Genomic DNA, 14,048 nt, shown 5'->3' on the forward strand with positions numbered 1-14,048 from the left:
AGAATCTCATGCGTTTTGTTTCTGATTATTAAATTTTTGTTATTCAATAATAGTCAATCCTTCTTGACCACATCATTTTTGGAGAATTTAGAGTTGAGTGGAGTTGAATTAATAGTTATTATTTGGGAAGTTAGATTACCTATGAAGTTGATTGTTTGTGTTAGAGATGTAAAGTTGAGTTGACTTCGAATGTTTGTATTTGGGGTGCTACATTGAGTTGAGTTGAAGTATATGGTACAGTTTTTTTTAAATGAAATTGATTTTATCTTAGATTTTTTTTTGTTATTTTTTTAATTTTCAATTACACATATTTTCTTAAATTTTTTAATACTGAAAAATGTTTAATATTTTCATATTCTTAAACCATAACAAATTCCTACAAAATAAACATATACTAAACAAAAATTTGGAATTCAATTTTTAAACACTTAATTACATAACACATATATATGTTTTCCTTTCTTTCTTACATTAGATTTGAAATACCCATTGCTTAACGACTCTGAATATGTAGGATTTGACTCATTCGAACACCAACCAACATGATTTCGAGTTGTTTAGGTTAGTTTCAATAGGTAAGAATGCTCTAAATTCCGTTTAGGACTAGTTTATGATTGTTTGGTCTTGTCCCTAACACTTGAAAACTTGTATTTTAGTTACAGAATTGTTCAGACACTTTTCCAGGAAAAGTCCAAGGCTATTTTGGTGAGTGTTTGGCATTATAACCATATTTAGATTCATTTGACTTTAATTTAGATGGTGTAATTTAGTTTACAACACTTGGGTATTCTTTGTTTGTAGCTTAGACTTGATTTAAGGTATTCAGATTGAGGTTTGAGGTCGTTTTAGGTAAGATAACTTATTTCGAACGTTATTTGAATTTTTAACGAAGGTTTCATGAATTTCCAACCAATGTTTCAAACTAATTTCTAGCCTTGGGATCTTGTTTCTATTATTACAGGAGTCTTTCAAATAGTTTAAAAGGGGTTTAAAACGCGTTATGTAAGTGGAATCCTACCTCTAGAGTCTATTTATTATGTGCTAGCATGTTTTGTGCTTTTGTTGTAATTTATATATTATTTGTGACTATATATTAACCGTTTGGAATCATGTGTTTTGGCTAAATACTAGTATGTTATGATGTTGTGTAATAGTGTAATAGCTTGTGTGCGAATGAGTTATTAAGTGACATTGTGTTTATGACCTTATTTACTTGTTGAGAGTATCTGATTATGCATATGATTTACATTGAGGGCATGTTATTGCTTTATATGTTTTGAAATGAGATGTGGTTTGGGATTATATGGAAGAAATCATGCATTGGTAAGATTTTGTGAGAAAGGGGTTGAGAACCTTGTGAATTTGTAAAGGAAAGTAAGGTTCGTCCCTTTCCTCTGGTAAAAATGATCAAGGGGCGGCATGTGAAGGAATAAATCAATATGTAGAGAAGCAACAAGGATCATTAAGCATTCTAATTCATTAATTTTGGCTGTAAATAAAACATGCTCATACAATAATAAGAGGGATTTAAGTAATACCTTTGAAGAACACCTTGAATCACAATTCTCAACTGTAAATCTTCTCAAAATCTCGTTGTGAATCACTTAAAGATCTTCCCTACTATTCTCTTGGAGCTTTGGATTGAGTTGTGAGATTCAAAATAAGCTTGAATGAAGGAAATTTGGAGAAGAACTCACTGCTGCACCCACTTGAAAAACACCTTCTTCAACTCAAATTTTTCTATAAAAATTCAATTGATGCATACCTCAATTCCACTTCAATCTTCTTTATTTATTGTTGGACAATCATGCAATGAAGAAGGGTGTATGGAGAGCACCTGATGCTTGGAAGATTGAATCAAGAAATGGTGGAAAATTGAGTGAGCTAGTTGTTTGTTAGTGGAGAAATCCAACATTTCCATTTTTGTGTTTTTTTAATTTTTTCTAATTTACAAATTGAATTTCCAAAATCAATTTGATTTCAAAAATTGAAACCATTATTAATTTTTCTAAAATTAATTTCATAAATTAATTTTCTAATAAAATTGATAATATATAATTAATTTAATATCAAATATTTAATTAATTCTAATTAATTTAATATCAAATATTAAATTAATTTTACATAAATTCCACCTTCTATACCGTTTAATTCTAAAATTTAATTATAACACATATAATTATTAATTCTCTTAATTCTAGTTTGAACGTTTCAAATTACTTATTACGTTACTCTAAAGCTAATCCATTTATGAGTCAGTAGGGACCTTGTGGACCTACAAATCATGGGCTACAACAATCCGACATTAATTGGCTAAACTTTTTACCCCAAATTAATCATCATTCCTTAACTAATGGGTCAATCCACTAGAGCCACTCCCCATAGCCACTTAATATAACCATAATTATTAAGTAACCTTTCACAGGTTATTCATAATAACGATTAGGTCAAATATCTGTTTTACCCTCGAGATTACCACTAATCCTTAAAGAGTTCCTCTCAGGCCAATGAGTGGGACTCTTGTTCAAAATTCGGAGTCAGCACTTAAGGGAACACTCTCTCTCCTATCCCTAAATCAAATAGTCAAGAATCATTATTGAAATTGATGAACAATGATGCTTATTAGGAAGTTTAATGACTTCCTTTCATTTGATTCTATTTCCATAGGAGGGTTAAAATTAATTGTCTAGACTTAGTCGATTTATTGGAGTTAATTTTTTAGACTAAGTTAGGTTAATGTGGATAAAAGTAAGATATTTTGATTTTTTCAAATTTTAGACTAGAGATTTTTAATTAAGTCTCAAATGCTTACTTAAAAAAATTATGGATATGTTTAGTAGGTAATCTAAAAACATAAATTTGAAAATAAGATATTCAAAGAAAAACGTAGTTGAATTTTATCTTTTCATATATATATATGCACATATATATGATAATAAATTTAGAAATTGAATTCTAGTTGTTTCTAAAAAGAAAATTTGATTCTAATTTAAATAATTATTTAAAGGATTGTTTTCAAATATAAGAAAATGAGCTAACTTATTTATAAATATAGCAAAGTATCACTCTCTATATGCGTCTATCAATGACATTTTGCTATATTTGAAAATAATTTTAGTAATTTTGTCATTTAAAATAATTACCTTTATTTAAATGTATTTAATACTATATTTTGTGGATTACCCATTAAATATTATGTAGAATATGATTATTAATTAATTTATGAACATATTTTTATTAAAATTATTATTTTGTAATATTTTATAATTTATAATACATTACACTAGTGCAAATCCTAAAAACAATATATAATTTATGTTATTAGTGTTTGAATTTGAAAAGTTTAAAAGGCATAATTATCTTTAAAAAAATAAAAATATTAACCAATATAATATTTCAGGTTATAAATTTAATTATTTTTATTAAATTAAAATATTTAATATATTATACATTATATGATAGTACAAAATAATAATTATATCAATTTTTAACCTAAAACAAGTACATAAATTAATTAATAATTAGTTTATAATCAACCTAATAAGTAACTATAATCAATCTTATGATTTATAAACATATTACCAAACATATTTTAAAAACTTATTTAAATAGAAATTTAATATGAAATACAATACTTTATTTTTTAAAAAAAATCATATTGTCCCCCTATCATTCTAAAAAATTTAGAATTTTATCATTATGATTGGATTAATATATCATAAATAGAGTGTTATAAAAATAAGGGACATTTTTAAATATAAAAAAATATTTAAACTTTATAGAAAAAAATTTCAAGAGTTCAAAACATTTTTGAGTTTTTTTTTTTATATAAAGTATAAATATTTGTTTAGATTTTTTTTATTTATAAGAATTTCCCTAAAAATAACTCAATTTTAATTATAAATCATTAGTGACAATTTTTTTTTTAAAAAAAAAAAAAAAAAAAAACTGCCATCAAACCACAAGCGAAGGTGTCTTGGTGGCGCAACGTTTCTCTCCTTTTTTTTCTTCTTTTTTTTTTTAGCGATTTTCAGCGGTGATCCACACTCCGATTGGCCTCAAATCAGTTTATGCACAACTCAAATAATTTGCACATCTGCAAAGTTTGAAAATTTTCGAACCCTGACCATCTTAGATTGGAGCCCATTTTGGTAAGAATTGGTATCATTGCTCTTTTGCCCTTTCGATTTGGATTTTAAGTGTTCAAATTTATATTATAAAGTCTTTGGTAAATTTTGAAGTATTCGATTAAGTACCTATCAGTATTAGCATGCCTTGAACCATTTCAGACCCGATTGAACTATGTTAGATTAGTTTCTAACCTGAGGGAAACTTAGTCTGTTGTAGTTTTGAACTAATTTGGAGTTATCGGTTATGGTTCATGGTAGATATTGGGTAAGAATATCCCTCTTGAACATTCTTCTGGTATTGATTGTTTATTGTTTATGCTTTTAGGATGTTGGTGTTTGTTCAAGGAAGTGGACTTTCGGATTGAGAAGTCTAGGTTTTCGATTGAGGTAAGTAGTTTTCACATCTCTTTCAAAATATAATGTTGACTATATATAGTGATTTGTTAAGAGTTTGAAAGAATTTTTTGAAAGTTCGAATGTATGTTTTATGTGATTTGAGTATTGGCTGAAATTGTTTATGTCAAATGAAAGTATGTGACTGTTGAAATTGTTTAGTTTTGTCACATGAAAATTGTTGAAAAGTTTGAATGGTTTAGTTTGATGAATTCTTCTGCAATTGAAGCTGTATGACTGAAATGATATGCCTGAAACTTATTTATGAAGTTCTTAAGGCTTCCATTTTGCCATGTTTTAGGAAAACATTTGCAAGAAGCATTGCCGATTCCGAAGTGAGAGTTTTGGTGTTTCTTGTGAAAACGGAATCTGGTAAGAGTCCTTAAGCTCCCAATAGAGAAATGAAAGAGTTTTCACGTCAGAATCGGATGTAGTATGGTTGGATCAGGGGCTTTTCAAGTTTGCCCATAAACTGTTTGATACTTGTTCCAACAGAGTTTAGGGTTCAAAATGAATGGAAAATCTATGTTCCTACGCCTAAATCGATATCTCAACTTTTACCCAATTTCTGGAATACATGTTTTTGATCATAAGGAATCGGCTTTTCTCTGGGTCTCAATGAGGCACAAAACTAGTGGTGGAATGAGACCGAAGAGAAAAATATATTATAGAGTTGGTGACCTGGACAAAGTTATGGACTTGCAAAAAAAGCCATCCCTTATACTAAAGCTTATAAACATTATCCAATCTCAAAAGCAAAAATTTATATTCTTGAGGGACCTAGAGAAAGAAGTAGGATTTGTCCAAAAATGGAACTTCATGGCTGTTATTGAGAAGTACTCTTCGATCTTTTATGTCAGTTCTGGAAGTAGTAGAATGCCCCCTTATGTTAGGCTCTCCAATAAAGCTGAAAGGATTGCTAGTGAAGAAGATAAGGTAAGGAGTGCAATGAAACCGATCTTAATAAAGAATTTGAGGAAGCTGTTGATGCTTTCGGTTGATTGTCGAGTACCACTCGAAAATATAGAATTCATTGCATCTGAATTGGGTTTGCCTTGTGACTTCAAAACTTCATTGATTCCTGAATACCCTGAATTCTTTTCTGTGAAGGAATTCGATGGGAAAGCTCACCTACATTTGGAAAATTGGGATTCTTCACTCGCAATCAGTGCTCGGGAAGAAAGATTTGCTAATGCTAGAGATTTATCTTCTTGTGTATATGGAAAAAGAGTTAGAATCTCAAAAGATGGCAACTTTTCTGGTCCATATGCATTCAAGATATGTTTTCCTCCAGGCTTTAGGCCAAACATGAGTTACCTTGAACATCTTGAAAGGTGGCAGAAAATGGATTTTCCTTCCCCATACTTGAACGCGAGGAGATTTGATGCAGCTGATCCGAAGGCAAGAAAGAGGGTGGTCGCAGTTCTTCACGAGTTTCTAAGTTTGACGATGGAAAAAAGGATGACATCAACACAATTGGATGCATTTCATAGGGAGTTTCTTCTACCATCTAAACTATTGCTTTGCTTATTAAAGCATCAAGGAATCTTCTACATCACTAATAAAGGTGCAAGGAGTACAGTATTACTAAAAGAAGCCTATGAAGGGCCAACTTTGATTGATAAATGTCCCTTGCTGTTGCACTCTGATAGATTCCTTTCACTTTGTGGTAGGAGGGACATGAGTTGCAATCCACACCAGGTTAGTTTCTAGTCTCATACTTATTTATTGGAAAAAAGATAATAATAATAAAGAAAAGAAAAATGAAGCTTCATCCACATGGAATTCCCTATCTAAATGTAATGAACTTGGTTGTTTTTGTCTGCTGTATTCATACACAAGTTAAAAGAAGGATGTAAAAGGGAATAACAAGGTATTCTTACAAGTCATTTTTACTGGGCAAATGTTGGCTTTAGTATACATTATAAGATTTTTGGGAAAGAGGAGTTGAGTTGGGATGCCCACACATCTAAAGATGTTTGCCATGTTTAGATTTCTCCATTTCGAGGTTTTTGATGTTCGCAAAAAGACGACCCCACCTCAAAACTCCCATTATTAGGCAAAGTGAGCTTAGCTCAACTGTAATTGGCATGTCCTACCTCTCTAGAGGTTGGAGGCTTGATCTCTCATCCCCGTAGTTGTTGTACACTAGAAAACTCCCTTGATTGATACTATTTATAAGAGTTTTGCTCCTGCAAAGGTTAAGGTATTCCTTTGCTGCTTAGCTAATTGAAGTATAAATACCCATGAGCGGCTTCCAAGAAAATGTGTGAATTGGTCTATTTTTTCCCCTCGGTTTGCCCCTTGCGTTACTCGGATGAAGAGAATCCCTTGACCACTTTATTCATTCATTGTCCTTTTGTCACTTCGGCTTGACAATGGCTTATTAAAGAATTCAACTTCTTTATTTGCTTGTCAAGTAAAATGGATGAGTGGTTGATAGGGGTCCTTGGAGGGTGGAACCTTAAAAGACAGATGAAAGGGTTTTATGGGTTGTGTTGGTTAGAGCATTGATTTGCAATGTGGTTTGAAAGAAATCTGTTGCATCTTTGACGATAAATCGTCTTCTTTTGTAATTACTGCTTGTTTTGATTCAAATGAATCGAAATGCTCACGAAATGCACCCCTGTTGAAGATCAATACTATTACAAGTACTTAAAACAAAATATGATCAAACAAAATCAAATATATTAATCTATGGTAACAAAATTATAGAAATACTACCCTTGCTTATTAAATAAAAAACACATTTTAAAACAAGATAAATATCTCACAAAATAACATCAAATGTAAAAAATCTTAAGTATGATTTGAGATCAAACAAACTACATTAACATTAATTATGCATTACTAATCAAGAACAATAGTTCTATGGTGGGAAAAAAAAGAACACATAAAATTTAAATTTGTGACCCAAAGGGAGAGAGAATATCATGTATTCGGAAAAATTGGGAAAAAAAAAAAAAAAAAAAGAAGGAAAGAAGGAAAAGAAAAACAATTAAGTGTGATCACTAAACATGGTGAAATCAAGAGAGAAAAAATAACATGCATTCGGAGAAAATTGATTTGTCATTTAGCCATTCAAACATGTTTTTCTCTTCGAAAATCTAAATAATAAGCACACCCAATTCTTCATTTTATTAAACCAATTTTTCTTTTTTTTCTTTTATGAAAAAAAAAACTATTTTTAACCCTAAACTCGATAGGTTATATTAATTTTAACTGACTTTGAATTTATTAATTTAAATTTCAAACTTGGTAGATTGTATCAAATTGAACCATAAAATTTTAATTTCATCAATTTAAAACCTCAAATTAAAATAATTTAATTTACACCTTAAAATTCTCTCTTTTTTCTCTCCCACCCCAACCTCTCCACTGTTGTCGTCGTCATTGAAAATCACTTGAAAAGCATTTTCTTAGGTTTAGATTTTGTTTGGTTTTACTGCCTAAAAGATTTGTTGATGCTTTCTTTGCTTATTTTTTTTAGGAATCAAGCGTTTGGATTAGAACGGGTTGAAAAGAACATAAAATAATGAAAATACCCTTAAAGAAGGTCAAGCTTTGACCCAGGACAAAGAGGTCAAAAAGAGGTAAAAGAGGGCAGAAACAGGCCGGTACGATGCTTTGCAGTGCCACAACCTGTAGGGTTGTAGCAAGGTGACGTCGCGACGCTGCAAAGTTTTTGTCTGCATGATTTTCATATGGTGTTGTGGCTGTGTTTCCGCTTTATTTTATATATATATTTTGTTTCGTCGTCATTTGAAGGGGGATTGATCGGGCTTTCTACGGAGGTTAAGAGGTGGACGTTCAGAGGCTTTTCTAGGGCTTAATCGCCAGATTGATCGGAAGTTGGATCGTGAAGAAGACATTGATGTGGTGTCGACAACTGATTGGGATCGACAACTAACTCCCTATTCTCTTCACACTTTCTCTTTTATGTTTAATGTTCAACATGTTTAAGGATTTAATTATGAACACGTGTGGCTAACTTGTAATTAGTTCTAGGGTTAGATTGATTACTTTTTATCATGCTTGATCACCCTTTGATTGAAGTTGAGTTTTTAATTCGTTTTTTAAAGAGAATTTGAAACTAGAACTAGTATGTTAAACTGACGTTGAATTGTGCATGAGAATGATAGGAAAACATTAGATGTTAATAATGAAGAGTAATAGTTCAATTATATGAAAATAGAGTTGATTTTTAAGGCAATAAAAATGGTTGAGTTTGAGAGAAAAACCTAGATAATATGGCCTAGATCAATAATTAAATTGATTGAATGAAAACTCTTTGAATCCACAACTTTGTTGAAAGAAAGACACCCTAGGACATTTTTAGCCAAATCAACTTTCAGATTGATTGTTAATTAGTTTATTTATTTTTAGGAAAACATATTTTTTTGGTTCCTGAGTTTTTCTTATATGCCACTTTGGTCTTTAAGTTTTTAAAACATACATTTTTAGTTCTTGAATTTTGTAAAATAGGTTTAAACGGTGTCGGTGTCCATCTGACATGGCAATAAAGGTGGTGTTAAATTCAAACATAACAATAATTGGGTATATAGCAAGATGACGTGAAAAAATATATTATTTAATATTTTTCTCTCCTCTCTCTTTCCCTCTCTTGACACAGTGTCTCTAGAAGCCCCCTCATGTTACCACTTTAGCTGGACATCTAATTAGTTCGAAACTATATTCGTGCTTTCTTATAGAATGATCTAGACTTGTCACTATTACTATACTTTTGCAGTAGTAGTAGTATATAGAGAGAGATTAATTAGGAATAAGAAAAGATGTGTGGGCCCATGTTTATCAATTTGTAATGAAAATTGGTATAATTTCATCGAATTTCATTGACTGATCGATCGTAATGAGTTCATTTCACAAATGTAACTAGATCGTTTTTTATTGTGTTTACCTAAAATTAAGAATTTTGTCAATTTTACCGTTGTTACTTTTACCTCTGAGAGTCAAACCATAGCCTTTTCTTAACAATAATGACAACCATAACCATAACAGTAATGATGACGACAGACGTAATTTTTTGTTGCAATTCAATTGATCACCTCACACTGATTATTCAGATTACATTACTTGATAACAGATTGTCAACTGAGGTCCACCGCCGATAAACACTGACAAATGTAAAAAAAAATAGGTCCCACTTTTCAAATTATCTTTCATTTATTGCAATACACCTTTCGTAAACGTGACCTTAATTTAATCTAAAGGGTAAAAGGGGAAAATCAAAGACAACCGTGATTCATTCTAAAATCACATGTGGCAATAAATCATTAATTTTTTTTAGCTATTTCTCGAGTTTGGGGTGAATTTTATGCTATACATCCAATTCTCTTAAAGGTAGACGAAAAATAGAGGGGAATGAAGATGACAAAACACTTTTTTTTTTTCCTTCTAGTCTCGCTCTATTATGTTGTTTGCTTGTTTTTTTTTTTTCTTTTCTCAACTTTTAGTAAGATATTAAATGATATAATATTAAACTTACTTCCACTCATCAGTTTAAACTTTTAGGTTAATCAATAATTTAAGATGAAACAAGGATAAAAGAGAAAACATCTCATGAAAATAAAAGAGAGGTTAAGATGAATTTGAGAAAATTTTCCTTATATCATAATTTTAACGAGATGATAACAAAAAGAACAAAATGATACAACCTTAATTGGGAATCACTCCTTTGAGGCCCAAATTTCCAGTTTTTGGAGTCAATTCGTCAAAATTTCGTTAAGGTGTCTCGTAAGAATTCGTATTATTAATCCTTCACATGAATCTCTCATAACTATGTCAAGAGGTATTGAAGGAGCAACTAGTCGTTTCTGGCCACGTTTCTATTAGGTCAACCACTACATAAACTAGTAAAGCTATCAGAGACACTTGACATTAGAGGTCAATTAAGAGGCTTGAATAAAATATGGTAGAAATTAATTGGAACAATAACAAAGCCAAAGAAGGAAGCTCCATAGGGTGCGACTTGACATGACACAACAACTGATTTCCCATACAATCTGAGGCATGTCTATGCTGTCTTACCACCATAAAAGAACTAACTTAGAACTCATTTATAATCATTTGAATTTAAAAATTTTCTTCAATTTCTTTCCATACAAGAGTTAAATTCTTAATCAAATTCAAAAACTAAAACAAACTAATAATCAAACAAAATGATTACCAAATGAAACTCAAATAAATCAAATATGACCTCAATAATGCGTTTATACAACTGAAAACCGGAGTAAAAATTATCCATAGTACCGTAAAATTTCCCATATCATTGTAAATGGTACTGGTCTATACACCTTTAGTAGCCAATATTTTTCTCCCCAACTTTTTTTAAATAAAAAAAGTACTTTAGCTTAAATTACACTGAGACGTAAAAGCAAGAACACTAGAAGACGAGAAAACAGAGTTGAAACAAATCAGGGATATTCCAACTTCTTTATGGATCATAGTAGTTTAAGATTAACACAGATGATTTTGACCTTTTTTCTTTCTTTAAAATACAAGGAAAAGTATTTAACAGTGATTATAGCGTGCATGCTTCAAAATAATTCTTCTACTCAATATTATTGAAGAGAATGTGAAATTGAAATCAAACAAACCAAGTCTTTGTCATAGAGCATGCTCCATGCTGTCACTGTCTCTTGGGGTTAATTTTCCAGGAAAGTAAACAGAAATAATGCCAAGAGAAACGTACATGTGAACATAACGTATTCATTAACCAAGATCCATACGCATCTCGATTTTTGGTTTATTAACCAGAGGAAAGGAGAACACTCACCTTCCCCCATGCTTCAGATGCCGATGATATGAAAACGACGTCATTTGTTAACTCAATCATGGACTTCTTCTGGCTTCTTTTTAGACTTAAGATACCATCCAAGAGCACCAAGAATAGTTACAGTTCCAGCTACAACAGCATAATTGCGGTGTTTGTCACTAGATATTTTCTCTGTTGATGCTCCTGATGGTGCTGAGGCTGAGCCACTTGGAACGGAACCAGCTACTGACCCTTCTAGCTTTTCTTCTGGTTTAGGTCCCTAGAAATATATGCATTTGTAGCCTAGAGAAGATTAGAATATATAGCTCTCACTCAAAAAAAATAAAAAATAAAAGAAGAAGAAGAAGAAGAGAAAAGAAAACTATATTACCATAGACCTAGATGTGTGATAGAAGTCATCTACCAATTTTATTTATCAACATATATCATGGAAAGTTTCGAGAGCTTCCCATCTCTCTCAATTTCTCCCAAGAGAACTCAACAGAAAATACAGCCAGCGATACCTCCAACTCAAAACGCTCTACCCTTAAATCAACTTCAGCAAAAACTCTTCCCAACCAAATTCTACTAACAGGAGGTAACAGAATATAAATGGACNATTCGTTATTTCTTCCTCTCGCACCTATGCTTGTAAACCTTAGTGATTTGGGGCCAATAAATACTCATCTCCCAAGACAAAATCATATAAAATTACTTCAGTAAAATTAAGTTGTAGTTTTACAACTATTAAGAGAACCATAAAATTTTACTGTGTGAAAGCTAGATTATCCAAAATCCCCATAATGTCGAACTCTAGGTTCCCAAATGAAAATTTTACGGAACTACAAGCATACCTTGCGTGCAAGCTTCTCCAGTTTCTCTTGTTCAATTTTCTGCAAAATCTCAACTAAATAAAATATTGATGGAAATAAGGTAAAAAGACAACATAAGCAAGCAGATGGTAATGGAGGAATGTTCACTCATATGCAGAGAAACAAATAAACTCTTTCCATTGAAAAATCTCCAGGACTTAGCACTTTGATGCTTCAGCTTAGACAAATGTTCCACATAAAAAAAAATGTATTATACTCTACCTGGAAAATGTCTGGAAAAATGAAAGTGTAACTACCTGGAAAAGGCCTTTAATTATACTCTAGTGAATGAAGAACTATAGAACAGCATTAAGAACTGAAGAAGCCCTTTTGATTACATAGTCATGAATCTCTATGGTAATATCCAGAAACCAATCCTCAACTTCAATAATACCATCATTCCCACTAGAAAAGAAGATATGAGCCTATACTAAATAAAAGTAAAATGGAATGGTAGAGAAATTTAAAGGACTGTAGACTTGTTAGTTTGGTTGTTTTATTTAATTGAAGATTAGCCAAAAACAGACTACCATATATTCATAGGCATTTAGAAAAAGCTAAAGCAACCTAATTAACTAACAGAAAACAAATAACTAACGCAAGACCTACACCAGCCGGTACCGGTAAACACAGAAGCCCACAAAAACATAATTAAAACAAGACAACCCAGATAGATTACAAGATATCCCCTTCCAGATAAAAGAAAAACTGGGCACATCAACTCCGTTCCATTCATATTCGATACTTGAAATATTTTCATTTTACACCAATCGTTACTTGCAATAGAGGACTATTTGTCTCAATGCCCATCGATGATCCAATCAGTAAATTTTGAAACGATCTTTTTAATACAACTCCAGAAAAGAATTCATATTTGTTACGTATATCACTTATCATACAGTAAATTTCCCAAGTAAATATGTATGGAAAGTAGTTAAGGGTCTAAGTTTGAATGGAATAAACTATTTCGTACCATTTGGTTTGAATCATCCTGATCATTTCTCGGCTGATCATTCTCATTTCATACATTGTGGGATGAATAGAATTGAACAGTCTAACCAAAATAGAAAACAATAGTAGACTCATTTGACAGTGTAGAGCTCGAGTGAAATTTAAAATCTCTCAGAAATAGCAAGCTGTACGTCGGGAACAAGCAAATTCGCCATACTTTATTCATCTCAATGCTTATAATTATAATCTATAGAACAACCAACATGATCAAAACAAAAAAAAAAATGCAAAACCTAAAAATGACAGGTCGGAGGCTTTAGATGGGCACCTTGATGTAGACATTCTCAGCAGCCTTTTCTTCCTCGCTGAGTATTTTCCCGCTGCTCGAAAACCTTCGGGAAAAGATTCTAGCTGCCGTCCTAGCTGCTGCCATTTCTATTGATCGCCTTTCCTAACAAAAGGAATACGATCGATTGAATCGAAACATAACAATAGTGGGAAAACCTATAGAACAATTATGCAAGATTGCTTGAAGAAAATTACTTACCTAAAGAAGAATGAGAGAGAGTTTTAGGAAGAAAATGGTGGTAGCGGCTGTGGGAGGAACTGGGAAGTCAAATAGGGGTTCGTAGATACAAAATTTCCGAAGGCGAAATGTGTGGAGATTACGCCAATTGAAGCCGTTCGATTCAAGAAATGAATCTGTGCTCGTTCCAGGCTTGGAGACGTACACCTTTATATAGTTTGGGAGAATTGTACAAATGAGTTAAAAAAAATTGGGCCAAAATAATATTTACCCTTTTTTTAAAAGAATGTCAAATGACCTTTTACTGATGTCATTTTCGAGTGAAATTATATTGATATATTTTTCTTCAAAATGAATAATGCCTCTTTGCTTGTTCCCTTTTCCTCGCTCCCAGACTTCTT

The 14,048-nt window shown here is 31.6% G+C and overlaps 2 protein-coding genes across 4 annotated transcripts; one reads left to right on the plus strand and one right to left on the minus strand.

Moving 5' to 3' along the window:
• The first annotated feature begins 3,933 nt into the window (after window positions 1–3,933).
• LOC120083242 (protein WHAT'S THIS FACTOR 1 homolog, chloroplastic) lies at window positions 3,934–8,591 on the plus strand. 3 transcript variants are annotated; one of them, XR_005483386.1, is made up of 5 exons: window positions 3,934–4,151; window positions 4,456–4,517; window positions 4,825–6,224; window positions 8,014–8,116; window positions 8,292–8,591. XR_005483386.1 is itself a non-coding variant. In XM_039038910.1 (5 exons), exons 3-5 carry the CDS (start codon window positions 5,034–5,036, stop codon window positions 8,041–8,043), a joined length of 1,047 nt encoding a protein of 348 aa, XP_038894838.1. In that variant the 5' UTR covers window positions 3,934–4,151; window positions 4,456–4,517; window positions 4,825–5,033; the 3' UTR covers window positions 8,044–8,591. The 3 variants fall into 3 exon arrangements, 2 of the variants coding, with proteins under 2 accessions (XP_038894838.1, XP_038894837.1); XM_039038910.1 differs by having other exon boundaries at window positions 4,825–5,459; window positions 5,634–6,224; window positions 8,014–8,591; XM_039038909.1 differs by having other exon boundaries at window positions 8,014–8,591.
• Window positions 8,592–11,076: 2,485 nt separating this feature from the next.
• On the minus strand, window positions 11,077–13,835 carry LOC120083850 (uncharacterized protein At2g27730, mitochondrial-like). Its single transcript, XM_039039736.1, has 4 exons — window positions 13,669–13,835; window positions 13,450–13,572; window positions 12,153–12,191; window positions 11,077–11,578 (listed from the first exon to the last, which is right to left on the minus strand). Exons 2-4 carry the CDS (start codon window positions 13,552–13,554, stop codon window positions 11,372–11,374), a joined length of 351 nt encoding a protein of 116 aa, XP_038895664.1. The 5' UTR covers window positions 13,555–13,572; window positions 13,669–13,835; the 3' UTR covers window positions 11,077–11,371.
• Window positions 13,836–14,048: the final 213 nt, after the last annotated feature.

This window comes from Benincasa hispida, chromosome 8, assembly GCF_009727055.1.
Source record: "Benincasa hispida cultivar B227 chromosome 8, ASM972705v1, whole genome shotgun sequence".
NCBI classification, from domain to species: domain Eukaryota; kingdom Viridiplantae; phylum Streptophyta; class Magnoliopsida; order Cucurbitales; family Cucurbitaceae; genus Benincasa; species Benincasa hispida.